This window comes from Leptonotus elevatus, chromosome 17 (genome assembly GCF_054856555.1).
Source record: "Leptonotus elevatus isolate MCC_2025b chromosome 17, RoL_Lele_1.0, whole genome shotgun sequence".
In the NCBI taxonomy this organism is placed as follows: domain Eukaryota; kingdom Metazoa; phylum Chordata; class Actinopteri; order Syngnathiformes; family Syngnathidae; genus Leptonotus; species Leptonotus elevatus.
This window is the reverse complement of record NC_141255.1, coordinates 9,542,635-9,561,191: the sequence shown is the minus strand read 5'-3', so window position 1 is coordinate 9,561,191 and position 18,557 is coordinate 9,542,635. Positions and strand designations below refer to the sequence as shown.

The 18,557-nt window shown below is 42.9% G+C and overlaps 1 protein-coding gene across 3 annotated transcripts in view; it reads right to left on the bottom strand.

Annotated features, from left to right (window-relative positions):
* The window catches only part of ppargc1a (peroxisome proliferator-activated receptor gamma, coactivator 1 alpha), a 171,980-nt gene extending 154,860 nt beyond the window's left edge, over window positions 1-17,120 (bottom strand). For all 3 annotated transcript variants that reach the window (XM_086059061.1, XM_086059066.1, XM_086059062.1), the window contains exon 1: window positions 16,883-17,120. In XM_086059061.1, the coding sequence (XP_085915187.1) occupies window positions 16,883-16,951 (69 nt within the window). In that variant the 5' untranslated portion in view covers window positions 16,952-17,120. The remainder of the gene's footprint in view (window positions 1-16,882) is intronic.
* Window positions 17,121-18,557: the final 1,437 nt, after the last annotated feature.

Below are 18,557 nucleotides of genomic sequence, written 5' to 3'. Positions count from 1 at the left end.
CAAAGCTGAGGATCGTCATCAGGCTTCACGCAGAGCTTGCTGATTGGCTGATTGTTTGAAACACCTGTGTTGGCTGTTGGAGACATGGAAAACAGGCTGGATAGGGGTACTTGAGGACCGGGGTTGAGAACCACTGATCTAGAACATGCAACAGAACTGTGGCCCTTCGAGTACCAAAGTCCAGATGCCTTGTTACCAATGAAGTTTTGACTACAGCCATGCTGGTTTTGGCAGACAAGCATTGTCCCAGGCTATTGTTGACCCAGTTTAACATATTATGTTTGTCACTTAAGGTCAAGGCTGTAAAAATGCACCCAATTGTGATAGTTATTGGAGTCCAAGGTATGTTACCAAACTGTATCTTTATTTTTATAGCCTTTGTCCTTCATTGTTCCCCTGCTGGTCAAGACATTATTAGCGTAATGCCAGAGGTGGAAAATTCAGGTCCACAAAGTAAAAACGTTGCCACAGTTTGGCTTTAGCCACGAGTGCTTCTACTCAACTTGAAGGTTAACGAGCTCCCCGGGAGCTGGTTGATAGAAGCACCTGTGGCTTAAGCCAAACTGTGGCAGGGTTTTTACTCTCTGGACCTGGATTTGCCACTTCTGTCTGATGCAAATCTCATCTTCAAACATCCAACCTAGAGTCTCGCCTAAGGGTCTGGGATGTTGAGTTAATTCTTTCCCACAATGCCAAACTAGAACTCCAAGCGAACTTAGCCAAGCATTCCATCCTACAGCAAATCCGATCTTCCCATGACAGTAATTTTTCTTTGCATGACTAAAGAAAGAGCCCATTGTAAATGAAAGATGAGGGCGATTGCGTTACATTACTGTGAGGTTCCTCTCTCGGCTTTGGCTGATTTGTGAGCGTGTTCCGCAATGTTTCTGGCGCACGCCTTTCATAATGGATGCACTGGGCCTTGAATTGTTGTGCGGTAGAAGCAGTTCAATTAATAGAGCGGTGCTATAAAATAACGATTGGAGTGACAAATGGGGGAATGAATAAGCATTTGTTGGAGGGAGGGAAATTTATGCTGGCAAATTGTGCGCTTTTAGGGACGCCAAATGGTGTCACACGTGCGGTCTTCTAGCTCACACATCATCAACTGACACATTTGAATATTTACAGCTACATTTCGGCTAGGGCGGATTATCTCTGATCGTTACAGGCCATAGCCCTACCGTGTAGTCGGGTAGGAGAAGCAGGGCCAACTCCAACATGCACAAATGAGAGGGAAGGCCTCGAGGTGCCGGATGCTGTGTGGAGGGATAGAGAACGCCCTCTCACCGTCAATATGCATCTTCAGAAGACACCGACACAAGCTGCGGGGATAAATATGCATGAAGGATGAAGAGGATGGTGAGCAAGAGTAAGAGCTGCTGGTTTTAGAGCCCACAGTGCTCACTGCATGCTGATTAAACACTCGAGTGCATGATGACTAAGTCAGGGAGTTTTTAATTTACACTTAGCCACATCCAGCAGGTCCCAGAGTCTTAGCTGAGGCTTCAGTTTTTAACTTCAATGCAGGTGAGAGTAAGACACACCGTTTGAAGCCTTTGAGTCGACTGTCCCCGAGAAAGTTGGAACCTGGGAATTTCCACAAACAAATACATATATAAAGTCAAGCAGAACCCCAGAGTTCAAACTGCCAAAGACTTGCAAGACAATGAGCTGTGTCCAGAGTGCAGTTCACTCCAGTTTCAATTATAAGCCACAAAATGAATTAAGAGGTTTAAAGACATTGCAGTTCCAGTGGCGGTATTAACCCAGTGCTTCTCATTAGCCACCCCTGGCTGATAAAGAGAGGGAGGGAGGGAAGCAGCGGTGCACAGACTCCTCTCCCCCTCCGACAACGGGTGACAGAGGAGATGACACCGCCTCATGAATAATAATGGCCACCAACACGTCCCGTGTGAGGAGTGACGGATTCCTGTGTCAACAGGGCCCGTGGCTAGGGAAAAGGGACTGTGACAAGTGACTGAGACATTCTGCAGGCTGGAAGAATGGGAAGGCGACAGAGGAAAGGGCGACAGGGGGTGGGGAGGGGAGGGGATGGGAGTGCTAGTGAGGGATCCAGCCCTGACATGAAGGCTGCATCATAAGATTGTTTGTCAGCGCTGCCGTCTTTGCCTCCTAGTGAGTGAATAAATAAACCTTGTTTGTAGGGAAAGAATGTGCGTTTGTTTTGTTGTTTTTAAAACAGTGGCAACTGGCCTCAACTATCAGACGAGAGACGAGCTGATGAGTAATGTCACCCGCAGCCCTTGTGGCTGGGGGCACTGGTACGTAGTACGGCCAAGAAAGTGTACAGTCGGAGGTTCACGATCACACAGAAACTTAATCTTTCTTTTTTGTCTTAAAAGTTTCCATATCTTCAGCTCAAGGGTAAGCAATATAAATGAAAATCGTTCCTCAATTATTATACATTTTCAAAAGAGAAAGAATGAGACAAAATTTGGTAAGGGAAAAGGCCACGTATTAGATAGTGTTTTACAACTGGGGAAGGAAAGAGGAGGTATGGAAAGGTAAGGGAATATTTAATTTTTTTAATGGAATGGAGTAGATGCCACGGACTTCAGACTTCCGGGTTTCACACAGCGTAGTTTACGCGTTCCAATACTTGCACCCCTACCCCTGCAACCCCCAACCGCGCGTCTCAACTCTCTGAAATGCTTCGGACAACTGATACAGACACACTACACACTCGCACCTGTCAACGGGAACGTGCAACCGAGGGGCACAAAGGTGGAAGTGCAAGAACTAGGACGCGGCCCACACGTCGCAAACCGGAAACTGAATCAAAGCTGATGTGTGAAAACCAGGAAGTCGGAAGTTTAGTTTAGTTCGTTTGTGACACGTTTTACTTAAAAGGGAAGTCAACTCCAAAATTTTCTTCACAATATATTGTATGTTTTCCCACAAGTTAAATATATTCTGATTAAAATTGTGGTTGTGGAGTACGAGTTAAGCAGCAAAATCCATCTGAGGAATGCTATCAATTGAAGATGACATCACAGTTGCCCAGGGCCCAGTTAAGGACCAATCACCGCTCAACTGTTTTCTGAAGCTGAGCCGTGATTGGTTGTTACCTGTTTGGGTTGACTCTTACCCTTTGATCATAGGGAGTGTGGAGGAAATTTGGAGGTTCCAAAGGTCTTCGGCCAAACCAACAATCAGGAGGGAACATTGCTGGAAATGTAAGATATTTTAAGACTCTGCTCTAAGTAACGCAAGGGCAGCATTTTCAAATGTATTCACTGTGTTTAGAAAATTGCCATTTTTTGGGTTACTAAAAAACACTGGTTCTGTGTGAAGAAACATAGATATGATATAAATCCTTTCCATGTGGGCAGGGTCTCACACAAATCGTCAAGCTGGTCATTGGCCTTCATGATATGTTGATCTAATACAAAAATGGGATAGTGAATGCAATCCCTTGTCACCTTGTCTTATTAAACAGAGTGGGGGATAGGGACTGAGCCCAAAGGTTTTGGCACCATTTTGTGGCATTTTAGTCTTCCATAAATAATTAGTTGCAGGTTGCAAATTATTGTTATTATTATATTATAATTATTATTATAGCCACATTATTGTCTCATGTTTTTTTTTTTTATGTTTTTCTATGAATTTTGGAAGCCAGGTGAGTTCACGACCTTAAAATAATATTTTAGAAAAAAACAACATGTGAACTGATCTCTCCCATCTGGCTATGCGACTGCCAAGGAGGTCTCAGCCAAAGAGAACGCTTTTGTACAAAGCAAGCGCTCGTGTTGCTAATATTGGATCTCCCTCCCTCAAGATTTGTCTTATCACACGCACAAAATGCGTAGCGAGGCTGACACGTCCCGTCGTCTTTTGTCAGGCGGTCCTCGCAATGTTTGGGGTCCCCCCCACATCCCCATCGAAGCTGGCGCTGATCAAACTGAAATGAACTCGATTTTTTTGCCGCCTGTGTGTTGTCACAAACCTTGCGATAGTCGCGAATTGTGCCAGCTGTCAAAGGTTTGTGTGACTATGACTGTTTTCCCACCTTTAATTAATGGTGAAACACACTGCTGTAGTGTGTTCCAGTAAAAAATTCACTTCAGAGCTGTAAACATTTAGAAATCTTTCCCCATAGAGCTCCATGTGTTTCTATTTCTTGTTGTTTCAGGCAGTAGAGAAAATGGCGACTGAAAGTTGGGCCGCTGCTAACGTTAACGTTTACCATGCGGCTGCGATTCAACCAACATTAATGCAACCTTTTGATGAGAGTCTTGACTGTTTGTCCACAAATTAAATGTGTTTTGTTAGCTTGGCCTCTTAATAAAGAAAAATAGCAGTCAGTGGTTGCCACGGTAACCATGGATCACCAGCCATAACAATTCACAAATGTGGTGAGAGTGTGTTTTGGTGGTGTGAAGAATGGAGGACAATGCCCGAACCATTGATAACAGTGTTCCATTAAATCCAATTTAATCAATCATTCCTGCGATCACTGTTCATCTTGTTGTTTGTCACCCCTGTTTTTTCATAGTGCGGATGCACTGACAGGCAGCAGTGGTATCATTTATTGTCTTGTTTACGGCAAACACGGGAGGTTAATGTTCTTTTTTGGCGGACGGCTTGTGCTTAAGGAATCAATTTGACTGGACAGCCTTACAAATTGCATAAAGAGACAAAGTTGTCCTTGGAGTGCGTCACGATTGATTGATGGCTGAACAGACTCGCGCCGTAAATCCTGCGAGGTGCCAAGGAGACAAATCAGTGCCACTATTTGCTTATACCGCTCTTATCTGCGCCGCTTGCACACTAAACGCCACGCCGGTCCAATCCATTCAAAACAAAAGCAAACCCTCTCGTACACAAATGTGATGATTGGACACTTTATATGTAAATTTGACGGGAGATTTGAATGGCAGTACTTTATAGAATTAAAAAGCTGTGTGGCGCTGTGGTAAACTTTTTTTCCCCTCTTCTCTTTACAGCTCTGCCTCCATTCTCCTTGTCAGGAGGCAGGGCGCTAGTGCTAAGAAAAGGCCAGTCTTCCCTGGGGGAGGCCACATCAGTGTTTGTTCCAGGAGAAGAAAAAGCACTTGCGGTGTATTTATAACAACAGTGGCCCCCGACAAAGCTTCACCATCATTATCACTAGAAGGGAAAGAACAAGACAACTCTGCGCATGTTTACATCCTCCATAAAGTCAAAGTCGAGTAAGGCAAACATTAGCCACATTGTATTCAGTATCTGTACTTATGTTAGTTAGCTGTACTAGAATATTCACAGTCGCAGTTTTTAATGGTCTCAAAATAGTCTACTCTCCACATTGTCTATTATGTTTTATGTTATTGTCTTCTCAATTAAACACATAACTGACATGAAGCTGATGTCATGTTTGACCAACTGTCAGTCCCATAGAGGGCCCTCTTACAGATCATCAACAAAATGTAAGGTACTGAAATTATTAAAAAAATATTACATACAATTTATAAGGACAATAAAAATATCAGGTAACAACCAATCATGGCTCAGCTTGCAAACATCACATGACCAAAGTCGGAAAACGTTTTGGCTTGACAGTAATGTGAAAAATCAACTTTTTGGAGGTTAACTCTTTGACCGCCATAAACGTTATAAAACGTTTAGCATAAACCTAGGGAAGGGCGCCGAGGACGTTAAAAGACGTCCCCTATGTTTTTTTTTTGTTTTTTTGGAAACGGGTGCAGGAAAGCCTTGGGCAGCTGTGCTGAAAGTATCAGGCAGATCTGGTTAGTAAAAGACTCGTTTTGGCCCCTAGAGGGCAGCGATGACTCTCTTTGCACAAGGTTGGATGGGCCGCCCACCGTGGGCGTCAGTAGAAGACGTGAGGCGGAGCTGGAGTGTTGAGGAGACAATGGCTGAATAAGCCACAATGGCTGACCAAGCAACCGGTTGCAAGCAGCTCACGCTTGAGCATTTTTTTCAAAGACGGAAAGCATCAATCAATACTAAAAAGCGCATTGATGTCGACGATGATGATGACTCCGAGTTTGACGCCAAAGTTGGAAGCCTTGACGCGACTGTTATGATCACGTAGTAAGCCTCACCGGCTAAGCGCGGCTAGCGCTGCTAAGGCCGGAAAACGCGCACAATAACCGACCGGGTACTTCTACACAATCAGACATTCGATCGGGCGATGGAGAGTTGGCATCGACCAATGCAGATTGATGATGATGATGATGATGATGATGACTCCAACCTTGACGCCAAAGTTGGAAGCCTTGACGCGACTGTTATGATCACGTAGTAAGCCTCACCGGCTAAGCGCGGCTAGCGCGGCTACCGCTGCTAAGGCCGGAAAACGCGCACAATAACCGACCGGACATTCGATCGGAGGAGCGGGTACAGTCTGATCACGGAGAAGACACTGTTTCTGGACTACGATGCCACCATGAATGGAGTGGATAAAATGGATCAGAACATCTCTTACAACCCGGTGTAGCAACTGAAGGACATGAGGAAGCCAGACGTAACATCACCGTAACGAAACCGTAGCATGATCCTGATATTAGACTTGATGGCAACACACACTGCAGTATATACTTGCTATTCCCCGGAAAAAACGGCCTGCAAGAAAGTGGAGCACGCGAAGAGGCAATCTGTTGTGCAAATGCTGTTGCGTCTCCTTGCACGCAGGAGAGTGTTACAAAAAGAAAAACTGTCGTTGAAACATCCACATATTTGTAAATAGCGCCACAGTTGCACACATTTGTAAATAGTTTGCCAAATTGTTGTCAAATTGTTACACTGTTGAATGTAAATAAACGTATTTTGCTATCAAAAAACATTTTTTCATTCTTGGTGGTAGTGTTTTATAGAAGTAAAGCACTATTTAGGTGTTTGTGGCATCATTCATGGACAAAAAGAAGTGTAAAATTCACTAGAATGCATGAAATAATATTGTTTCACTAAAAGCTTGATTTCTCCGTATTTTGGTCCAAAACAGGCGAAATTTGGTGAAACTAACCATTTTCTATTGTTGATTACTAAAGAACGGAATAAGGTAGAAACAAACTTTTTTTTTCTGATGAAAGATGAAAGTCCAATCTTTCATTTGGTAGTACGTGTAATGTGTTTCCATAGTCCAAACAGAACATTTTCTGTGGACCTTGAAAGATCAGTCAAAATGCTTAAATCGGCTGACACTGACTGCATCCCTTTTCTTTTTTTTTTTTTCTTTTTTTTTTTTGCATCATTTTTTTGACTGCATCCCTTTTCTGAAAACGTCTGGCAGTCAAAGAGTTAAAATCAGGCATGTGATTTGACCAAAGTGAAATTATCTGAAAATTTAGCCGGGGGTCTGAGGGCCGCGGGCACTCAGCTAGGTCCAGAGCTCATGGGTTTTCCGTGTTTTTGAGTACTTTCAATGCACTCAGATGACAAAGAAATAGACAAAACAACAGCATAAATTTTCAATGTATATTGAACTATCCCATATAAAATTGCAGTTTTAGTCAACTCAAAATCAGTCACATTCAAAAACATTGGACTGCCTTTGCTTTTAAAAACTATCACTGAGAACATCATCATATATATTTACCATGCAATAAATCATTTAATCAATCATTCTTAATTTAATACATAATGCATAACAAAAACATAAAATACCTCATGCAGCAAGCTCTGGTAAAAACACAATCATGCATTCGGATTGACTAAGATCATCTCTGTAAGTGCATACATCAAGATAGTCAACATATTGAAACCTGAAAAGTGCAAACATGCAGCATTCATTTGAGTTTGTGTCAATGATTAACCATGTTAAATATTTATGACCATTTTTATTACGTTATAATATTTTCGAAAATTTGATTTCGATTAATTTGAAACGTTTACCACCGACCTCAAAATTCACGACTCTGTCAGCAACTGGTACAGGTTGTTGGGGTGGATCACGTCTCTCTATTACCGCTTCCGATTGTGATGTCAATAAGGGATGGAGGCCGTAAAGTTTTGGAGTTTTCGTTTGGGCACCGAAACTTCCAGCCATGGAATAATTTGTTGTTCTTGACTGGAGTTCTTTCACGTGTTTTTTGCTCTTTGCGTGACTTTCAAGAGCTTTGAAACCTCTCCCGCCATAGTCAATGGTATCACGGCACAAAATGCAAAGCGCTTTCCCGGCACGATCGATCTTCCGAATAAAGTCACTGAACAAATTCGTCACAGTCTTCTTTCCAACATTTGTAGATATATCCTTCTCTAACCAGTCCCATCGAAACTTGTTTTTTACGATCTTGTCAATTTCCTTAACTCGCGGAGCATCTTTGCGTTCGATCACGGACATCTTTCTTTAAACACCCGGCAAAAACGTCTGAGAAATGAACAATGGCATACTCCAATGCCTTTATAACAAGCGCGTTTATTGGTCAACAAACAATGGCATACGCCTATGCCTTTATAACAAGCGCTCTTATTGGTCAACACGGAGACTTCCGCCAATCGCAAGATCGGTTTCATTTCAGTTGCGGAAACACTAAAACGGAATGCTGTAGAGAGACGAAATCGGATTTTTTTTTTGGGGGGGAGATAAAAAAAGCGGAATTCCGCGAATTAGCGGAAAAATCACATGCCTGTTAAAATGTAAATTTCTCACTGAAAACATCACAGAAATGGTGTTTTCTTCCATTCGCTTCTCTATGAGAAATTCTAGGTCATTCTGCACTCCAAGCACCAGCCCCTCCCAACCAGAGAAAACGAGCGGGTACTCACTATATGATGTCATCAGGTGCGGACCCACCCCTGCACCGCCAATGCAGACTAAACACGCTATATACAGGATAGTGATAAAAGTAGCCTTTATCAGTGAACATTCTGTCCAAATGTATTCAAAGCAAAACCTTCACATTTGCAATTACAATTGGCCGCCCTAAATTCCCAGAAAGGTTCCATGGCTGACACCAACTTAATCAATGGTGTATTGGTTAGCGCGCTTAGCCTGTAAGCAGAAGATCCCAGGTTCGTGTCCCACTTGGGGTTTTTGTTTTCTTTTCTTTCTTTCTCTCCTCCTCCACTGCGATTTCATGCGGCAAAGGAGCCGTTTCATTTCAAATGTTAAATGAAGAATTGAACATCCAATTTCCACATTTAAAGAAGACGCGGTTGTACTGCAAGGCCTGGGCGGTCTTGCGTGGCCACTCAGAACGCAGCGCTCCAGAGTTTTGTGAGCGGCGCGCTCAGCAGTCGGCAAGAGGGCAACCACACGGGGGGAGGCGGGGTTTTATTGAACTGGGCGTTTTAGTTCCGTGAGAAAAATAGCCAGCATAGTGCCTAATATTTCATTTAAAAAAAATACATCGCCATGGTGTCAAAGGTAAAACTTAATCATTATATGGCTTAAAATACCATGATACATGTCCTTTAATCTGACTAGAGTCAAGTCTGATGTTTTCACCGAGGCAAATGCTAAGCTAGCTGGCTTTCGCATCCAAATTTTGACAGCAAACAATGAGTTAGCGAGTGTGCCAAAAGAGGAAGCAAATGAAAGTCAGGCCGTCCTGGCTGACGATGCAACACCACCCGCCACTAACAAGGGAGCTCTCCCCCCCCCATAACAATTAAAGAGCGGGGAGAGGGAGGGCGCTTATTGATTTCCAATGACATTCTTTCAAGTGAGTCCTGGGGTAAGGTGACCATGTCTGCGCTCCACGTGATAAAAACCTCGCTAGTCATCAGGTAGGGAGGACGCCGTGACCCAGCTGACTCTGAGAAGGGGGAGGAAAGGACCTTATTGATTAGGATTGGCTCCCATCCAATGCCCATGCCAAAGCAACAGGTGGTCCGTTTTCCATTTTAGCCAATCAGAAGCATGAAGAAATTCCGATTTATTTATTTTTTTGCCCATGTGTCTGTTTTGTTTTTTTTCAATGAGAACAGTACAATTCCAATTTTTTTAAATGTGGATGTGTGTTTCCAACAAATCCTAACAAATGAGGGTGTTTCAGTTTCAGCTTTCACGATACAGAAATGCAATAGCCTCGGATGAAGAGCAAATGCCAAATTGCACGCATGTTAAGCAGCCCCTCGTCCATTTCAGGAAGGGAGGGGCTTTGTGCATCTTTTAATTATTCTCAGGCCAAGAGCGCAGGCCTTTGGCTTGTTTACCACAAACAGCTTATGATTGCTTTGTAATTATTTTGCACAAAATGTAGAATTTCCCAGCAAGCTCCAAGATGGCTTTCTGCTTGGTCCCTTTTCTCTCCTTTCAAAAGGCACTGCCCCATTTATCCCAGAGCCCTCATGTTTAGCTTCTATTTCAGGGAGGTGAACGTAACATGACTAGATGATGGGTTAATGAAGCTCGACCACAAATCGGCCATGTTGTGGCACGGCGATCATCAGTCGAGCTTTTGGGAGTGTAACCTTCACCCAAAGAGCACAACGTTCCCCCTCTGTGAGGCTTAATGAGACATTAGCCACACTAACAAATGGCGGACCAGGACGTGAAAGTGACTTTCCAGGTAAAGGCCCTTAGCCGCGCCGTAATCAGTCCCCGAGTGCAGCTAAAAGACAGAAAACGGCGCAGAGCCTCCGTCTCAGCAGCTTGCCGGCGGCTTTTATGGCGGGCCGCGCCGGGCCCATCCGCCGGCATGTTACATCTTAATATGCCTCAAATAGAACACATAATCTGCTTTTGTTGTCAGCTAGTGGGCCGTGATACACACAATGGAGCCCGTTTTAGCTGTTGCATGGAGTGCAGCGATACTGGCGCTACACCGCATGGGCGTCACGCTTTGAATTTACACGAGGAAAGCTGGAATAATTGGGTTTCAGGGCTCCCCCTGCAGCCATCGTGTAGAATTGACCAGTAAGCCATTATAGCAGTTAACAAAAAATGGCATCACCACTTGAAAGGTATTAAGGAGCTGCCAATGTGGAGTAAACATTATTGACTGGTAAATACGTTTCAAATGTACTTGTAGGCTAAATACTAAAAACTTAGCATAATGCCATATATGCATGCACAAGCAAAACGCCAAACGGAAATAATGCACTGCAGACATAATAAACCATACAAATTATGAATAAACAATGTTTGCATACTTAATTTATGAACAATTTGTTATAATCTTGGTCAAATGCTAAATAAATATTTTTGGGGGGGCATTAAGCGAAAACAAATGCTACGTTTTAGCATTTAGCTTACAAGTACATTTGAACGTATTTGCAAGCACGTACGAATGTATTTGCAAATACGTTCAAACATATTTGTCAGTCAATACAAGTCAGTCAGTGAGTCCTCCTGAGAAACAATTGAAGAGCAAAAAAGACATCCTGATGGTAGTGAATGAATAGAAAGGATGTGACAAATGAGTGAGTGAGTGAGTGAGTGAGTGAGTGAGTCAGTGAGTGAGTCAGTGAGTGAGTCAGTGACTTGAGTGAGTCAGTGACTTGAGTGAGTGAGTGTGATCTTCAGAAGCTCTTGCCGGACCTCCCAGCTCAATTAGCTCTAACTCTTTGCCATTGTTGTTTTGTTTGCTTTTTTGCTGAGAGCGAGAATCATCAACACCACACTGGTCGCACTGTTGGCGAGCCGGCGGATGAGTCAGTGCGCTCATCACATGCTGATTTGCACTTGACGTGGGTGGACCGTCTGTATGAGAGGAGCCCCGCGGCGCTCTTTGCGGCACCTGAACCAATTAAGCGGCCTAAACTTTCACTTCAGTCAGGAAAAAAACTTGACGAGTGAGGAACATTTCAAAATGAACCCCCTTTTTTCATGGTCACTTGTGGAAATGATCATGAAAGTTTGATTTGATGGTTTTAGTGTTGCTTGTGTGTCAAGGATCGCAGCTTCTAACTGGAATGCATTTGAGTGGCATCCATTTCCTGGAAGTCAACTCTTTGAAAGGAAATGGCTGACTTCCTGTACAATTCCTGGCACCGATCCTTGAGTGAAGCTTTTTCATACAACCAATTATGACACACAAGTCCACACAATTTCAGGTCAATCAGTTAAACTGATGCACTACACCGTGAGTTTTTAATTATCTTTTCATTATTCTGTCTTTCTTTGCTGATTGGCTGCGAGAAGTCAGATGGTGGAATTGAAATTCAAATTAAATTGAAACATGTGGTGTCCATTTTGCCCAATATGGTTCCTTGCGCATGAGCTTTATTTTACGCACCGTCTCCTCAGAGTTGAAAGAAAGACTTCTGAGCACTTTAACGGCCTTGATCCAGAATGGATGCACTTTTCAAATCTTCCAAATGCCAGTTTGGAGCATTTGGAAGATTTTCCCACACCCGTGGGAACTTCGAATGAAGCCACCTCAGCTTCAGTCATACATAGAGAGCATTTGAGCCCCAACTGTGGCTGTAGGTGGGCTGCTGGCAAAATGGAGAGCATAAATCATTGACACACACCCCCCTCCCTCTTCCTCCTCCTCCCCCTAGGACATGCTTTCAGGATGTCCTGAAGGAGGAAAAGGGGAATAGATGGGATGCGCACGTGTGTCTCAAAGGCAAATGCACTCAATGAAGGGGGTGTGGGGGGTTGGGAAGCAAAATAAAGTGAAATTGCTTCACCGGCAACAACTCAAGGCCAAAATGTATTTCATCAAGCAATAAGGATAAGATGACAGAAAAAAAAAATGCCGCATCACAACCACCCGCGAACCCGTCCTCTCTCTTGGTGACCTACAGATGCCAAACTAGTATTACTGTGTAGGGAAGACGAAGATTACTCTACTACTAATACTATGCTGCTTCCATTGCAAAATGTTGTCTTCTTAATTTTATCTAATATTTTTGCGAATAGTTTTTTTTTTTTTTGCCAATATTTTGTAAAACTTTCAAAGATGTTTTGTATAATTTTTGTGTTACTTTTTTTTCAAAATAATTTTGCATTATCTTCTACTGTTTTTTCAGCATATAAAAAAAAATCCATGGCAACAATCAGGGAAACTTTCAAATGTTTACCAGAGTCATGTGCGCTACTATTTTCTTTGGAACTTGGGTCTATCCAACACATTAGCAAGATTGGGCTATGAAAACAGAACTCAAAGGAACTACATCGTTACTGTGTGTTCACTACGAAGCAAACACAACACCGCTGATGGGGGCAAAATGAAGCAATGCAGGTCAGTAATAGGGATTTGTTTTGTTTTTTCCATTCTGGCAGGCGTCCATTTTGTGCAGCCAGCAGGCGTCAGATGGGTGGGGGTTCAGAAAAGCAATTAATCTGCTGCAGAGGTAATCAAAAGGAACACCTTGGCAGGGGGTGGGGTGTCGCAGGCTTGGGATGCGATAGTTTCCGTGCCGCCATCAAAAAAGGCCGCCGCTGATAACGCTTCATTGTGCCATTCAAAGTTTTGCCAGAGTACTTTTTACCTCCCGGTGAGAAGGCGAAGATGCTTCACGCCGCCGACGCCTTTCATCTCGAGATTCCGCCGGGGATCAACAGATTGTCGAGTGGCGAGGAAGAAGGTGCTTTTTTTCCCCTCCCCACGCATAATCACAGACAAACGTGAAGCGGATACAAGAAAGCCTCTGCATTATTTTCAGCGAACGGTGTAGCGCTTTGGCTTCAGCGACCTCTTGGGCCAATTGGGCCAACTCCAGCAGCGAATAGAAAACAAATGTAAACTGATTTGACTTCTTCTGATTTTAATAGGGTCACTCCATTGCAATCACAATCTCGTGGTGCCTTGAGATAAGAGTGACACAACTTTACAGACTTACTTACTTACTGACGGATAATAATACAAGACTCACAGGCATATATTGTTTAGCCTCTATGAAAAAAATTACTAACATCACAACAACTTATTGAATTGAAACTTATTCGTATCCGTTTGGGTTTGCACGACTGCATTATACTGCCTCCCAGTGGCCAACATGTGCACACCAGAAGGAGTAGCACATAAGTGTGATTGCAGCATTAAATCATGGTGCAGAAACAAACAGTTATTTCCATTCTATTTATATATTCTTACTCTTGTATTTTTACAAAAATAACACAAATATGTTTGTTTTCTTGGTGGGAGGCTTACCGGACGAATTGCACTTCCATTCATCTCAGTGGGGAAAACGGCTTTGAGTATTTCTCACTCAACAGATTAAACTCATATCTCAAAGCACCACTGTTGTTCTTACTGGTGGTCAATTCTTCAGCCATTATTGTTCCATCGTTTTGTTTTCAGCAAGTAACAGCGTTGACGTCAACGTGTTGCAGCCAGACGGCGAGCAGGTCAGCGGTGACTAAGTGTCGACACTTCCACAAAAGTCTCGATTAGGCAATTATCCATCCGTATCTCTGCAATATGTTGCTCATTAAAGCATGGCCTGGCGTTCACCGGGCGTACACTTGTTGATGAGCAAGGAAAAAAGTAAGAAGGGGAGAGAAAAAAAACATTCTCCTCTGGGACGAGCGTGGACTGAAGCCATGAAGCAAAGTTTGCCGATGGCCCAGTAGATAACGCGGCCTCCCGAATATCGTTCTTCTTATCAGTGCTGCCAGCCATCTTGAAGGCAGTCAACACTCTCACTCACACACACACACACACACACACACACACACACACACACACACACACACACACACACACACACACACACACACACACACACACACACACACACACACACACACACACACACACACACACACACACACACACACACACACACACACACACACACACACACACACACACACAAACGTAAATCAATGGCCGCTCCAACGCGGGCCGACCAAACTTAGTGTGTTGTTTCCAATACTTTCAGATGTCTATTTTTTTCCACTTTTTTTTTTATTATTAAGTAATATTCTCCATGTTATATTTGTGTTTTTTTCTCTAGTTTAGTATATTTTTCAAGGAATATTTCTAAATTTGTGCCTATTATTAGAAGTTTACACGTACGAATTTGTTTTCTTTTTCTGTGTGTATTTGATGTCCAACTTTGGTATCATTTGGAGGATTAATACTCGAGTATTGCAAGCTGGGTTTTTTTAACCTATGCCACTCCCATGAGTAAATATCTATTAACAATATAGAAAAAATAATAATACTGTTAACTGTGACCATTTTTCTGACCCCAATTGCAAATTTTCATGCAGTTTAATCTGTAGTGTAGCCCTATCTTGAGGGAATCTTATAGATACCGCAATATCTGACAGTTTGAGCGTAAATTGTTACATTGTACAACCTTTGAAAAAGTGTAGACTGAAACTTTCAGCACCGTGGACAGCAGCCCTCAAGAAAGATAGAGAGAGGCTGATACTAATTAGGCATCGTGCACTCCCACAATGCCCAGAAAGTGAAGGCATGGGCCCCAAAAACTGCTTACAGGCCCAGACACACGCACGCACACACACAGTCCACAGTCGTTCATGGTTGCGTGTGCGAGTGAATAATTCAGCGCCTTTTTCAACTGCGCTCAAGCATGAGTGGCTAATGTGGCCACAAGGACGGCCTCTGTCAACATTTGCCTTTACTTGCTTCCTATTTATTTATTTACCCACTCAGCTGGATTTGGGGATGGGGAGGGGTGGTGAGAGGCGGAGGTGGGTAAGGGTTAACAACATGGTTGGCCAGGAGGAGATGACCTGCTTTGACAAGAGGGCAACTAGAATAGAGTAACTTTATTGTCATTGTACATCATGTATAGTGTATAGAATGAAATTGCTACGTTTCGTAGGTAGTAAGACACAAATAATACAATAAAACTGGATAAAATAGAAGTCAGATGGCGAATTCTGGAAGGACAAGAACATCAACTATATTGTTTTTGTACTGTATATAGTACAAAAACAGTAATTGCACAAACAGGTAAAGTGGCTTTTTTAATAAAAAATAAATTAAAAAAATTAAACATTTACTGTTTGATTTGTTTGTATATATTGTGTCTTAAGTTAAATAGGATTCTAGAGACACAGTAAACATCATACTAGAAGTTTTTTGCAGACATCAGCAGCATTTTAATTTTAAAGTAAAAACAGAATGGGAGCAACAAGTAGTTCACAATAGTTAGACATTTCCACGCTTGCTTATGCTTGGTAAATAGTCACCACATTATAATTAATTTAAGACATCCACCAAGTGCCACTTTTATCCTTTTTCATGTTGTGATTTTAAAAGGGATACTTGACTCATTGAGCCATTTTCAGCAGTAAGAAGATAATATTTTGTCTATAATTCATTCATTCATAACTTCATTATTTTTTAGGAACAATTAATACCTTTAAAAAAAAAAACATTTTTACCACTTGCTGTCGACTGAAGATGACATCACAGATGCTCAGGAAACAGGTAACGACCAATTATGGTGAGCACGTGAGCCTTGATTGGTCATTACCTATTCCTCAATACACGCAGTCACCTTCAGTTAACAGCAAGTGTAAAAAAGTTATCTTCTTCCGGCTGAAAAGTATCCCTTAAAAAAATTTAAAAAAAAAAGAGTGGCAACTCCTGATTTGTTACACTAACAAAGAATGTTTACACGATATTAAATGTCAAATATTGAAACAGCATGAGTCATTTTAGAACTTGTCAATTGTAAGGGGGTTGAAAGTCAAACCTGGCAACCAACAAGTTGCACTTACATGCGCCAACCTAGCCAACGCTCACGTCGCTTGTCTCTTCTTTTGTGCAACTTAAAAATTGATTCCGATGGTCAAATACGTATAAAGGCTTTATGGTGCTTCTTTTTTTTTAAATAAAAGATTAGTTGTTGGAGAAAGTTGAATTGATTAGGGAAAGAGCAAACCTCGAGCTAATTAAGAAGACGATTAGCTCAGGTGTGCCAAACAATAAAACACAAGTGCTTAAACAACACATGAACTAGCTTTTAGAGCTTCAATCATCACCAAATGTATTCACGTGTCAGTCAGAAAAGGTGGAATCATGCCGGAGTGTCCTACCTGCTCGCAGCGGCTCTCCCACGTGAGGCTGACCAGCTCGTCGTCGCTCCAGCGTCCCGCGGCGTCCATTAGCCTACTAGCCAACCGCTTTAGGGTGCGCGATCCTCCAGCTCGGATTCCGGTCGGCACCGCTGCGACACGACGGATTCTTCCGGCCTGCTTGTCTCGCTTCCAACACAGGCGGCACCGTGAGGATGCAAGCCACGAGCTCCGCTTGCTTCCTCTGTCACATGGTGTGCCCCCCACACCACCACCACCACCTCACTTCCCACTTCCCACTTCCCAAATAAAATAAAATAAAATAAATAACTCAGGATGAATAAAACTGTTTCGAATGTGTGTATGTTTTTATTTATTTATCATAATTGGTTTTACATTTTGCTTAGCATGCTTTAACTGAAAATTATAAATGTAGAACTTAAAGTAATTAACTAAAACTTCTGCATAGTCATAAACATAGTCAACTGTGATATTACTAGATATTCTGTGATTAATTATTAATTTATGCTTCATTGGCCACATTTGCCTTAATTGTGTCTCGGGGTTACAGTGTCACCTGTTGTTCTGGTGTGCACTTTCATACGTAATTCATTTTCATAAAGCAGCTCTCACTTGACATACGAGTGCCCCAACTTGTGAGTTTTTCGAGTGACGAGCCACTTGATGTGACGAGCGAGATTCCAATCCACTCAAGTGAGGAGAAAATGAGCCGTTCACGTTCAGCTGTTTATTTAACGGGACAATCAAATACACAACTGCAAAATGAACACACTGCAGACGCTAACACTGAACACTCGGGAAACGGCTAGTGTGAGCTGGAGTCCTGCTGTAGCTCCTGATGTCATTCAGTTGGCCACGCCTCTTAAAGGAAAACTATACTTACGCTACACACCTAAGTTCGATTGAGAATAAGAGAATGTTAATATTAAATTTTCTGTTGAACGCATTACAGACAAGATAGCTAGTTTACTTACCTGTGTGTCTCACACACAGTGCTATAATCACCTGTTGCCTTTTGTGCTGGTATGTACCTACAGTGTACCCAGTCACCATTAATGATCAAAAACTAGAAATTTGAAATGAGAAGAATAAAAAAAATCGCCATTAATTTCATGCAATTATAAGCTTGCTTACTTAAAACATCCCTGCGATATAGCTTATACTGTTACGGTCCGCCATGATGGTCGTTTTGTGGCAGCAGGAAGCAAAGTAAGCATCACCTTATCCGCCATGGTGAAACGTTATCTTTCGTAGAGATTAATTTAAAGATAGCCGAGTAGTGTCATACGCTTTCGCAGCGCGCCGGGGGAGGGCCAAGGTGGCGAGCGTACGACACGGCTCAGCTCATTTGATACATGCATCTTGTGTTTCCTCTCTCCGAGCTGTCTCGTTTTCTGCCCGGCCACGCGTGAAAGCTTCTCACTGAATCAAATCAACAGCCGCAGACACATTGGTGACAATGCAGTTGCGTTGGCGTCAGTTGAGACTGTGATGCTCGTGTGATGAGGCAAACGGGGTGACAGTTCACGCCGGCCTGCACGGGAATAAATGAGGTCGAATCGACTGGGCCACGAGCCCGGTCGCCAATTCCTGCAGGCCGCCTCGTCGTCTATCATAACCCGGCCTCTGCGCCCACGTCGCTTGGCGGGGTGGAGTTGCGGCTGTCGTAGACGGT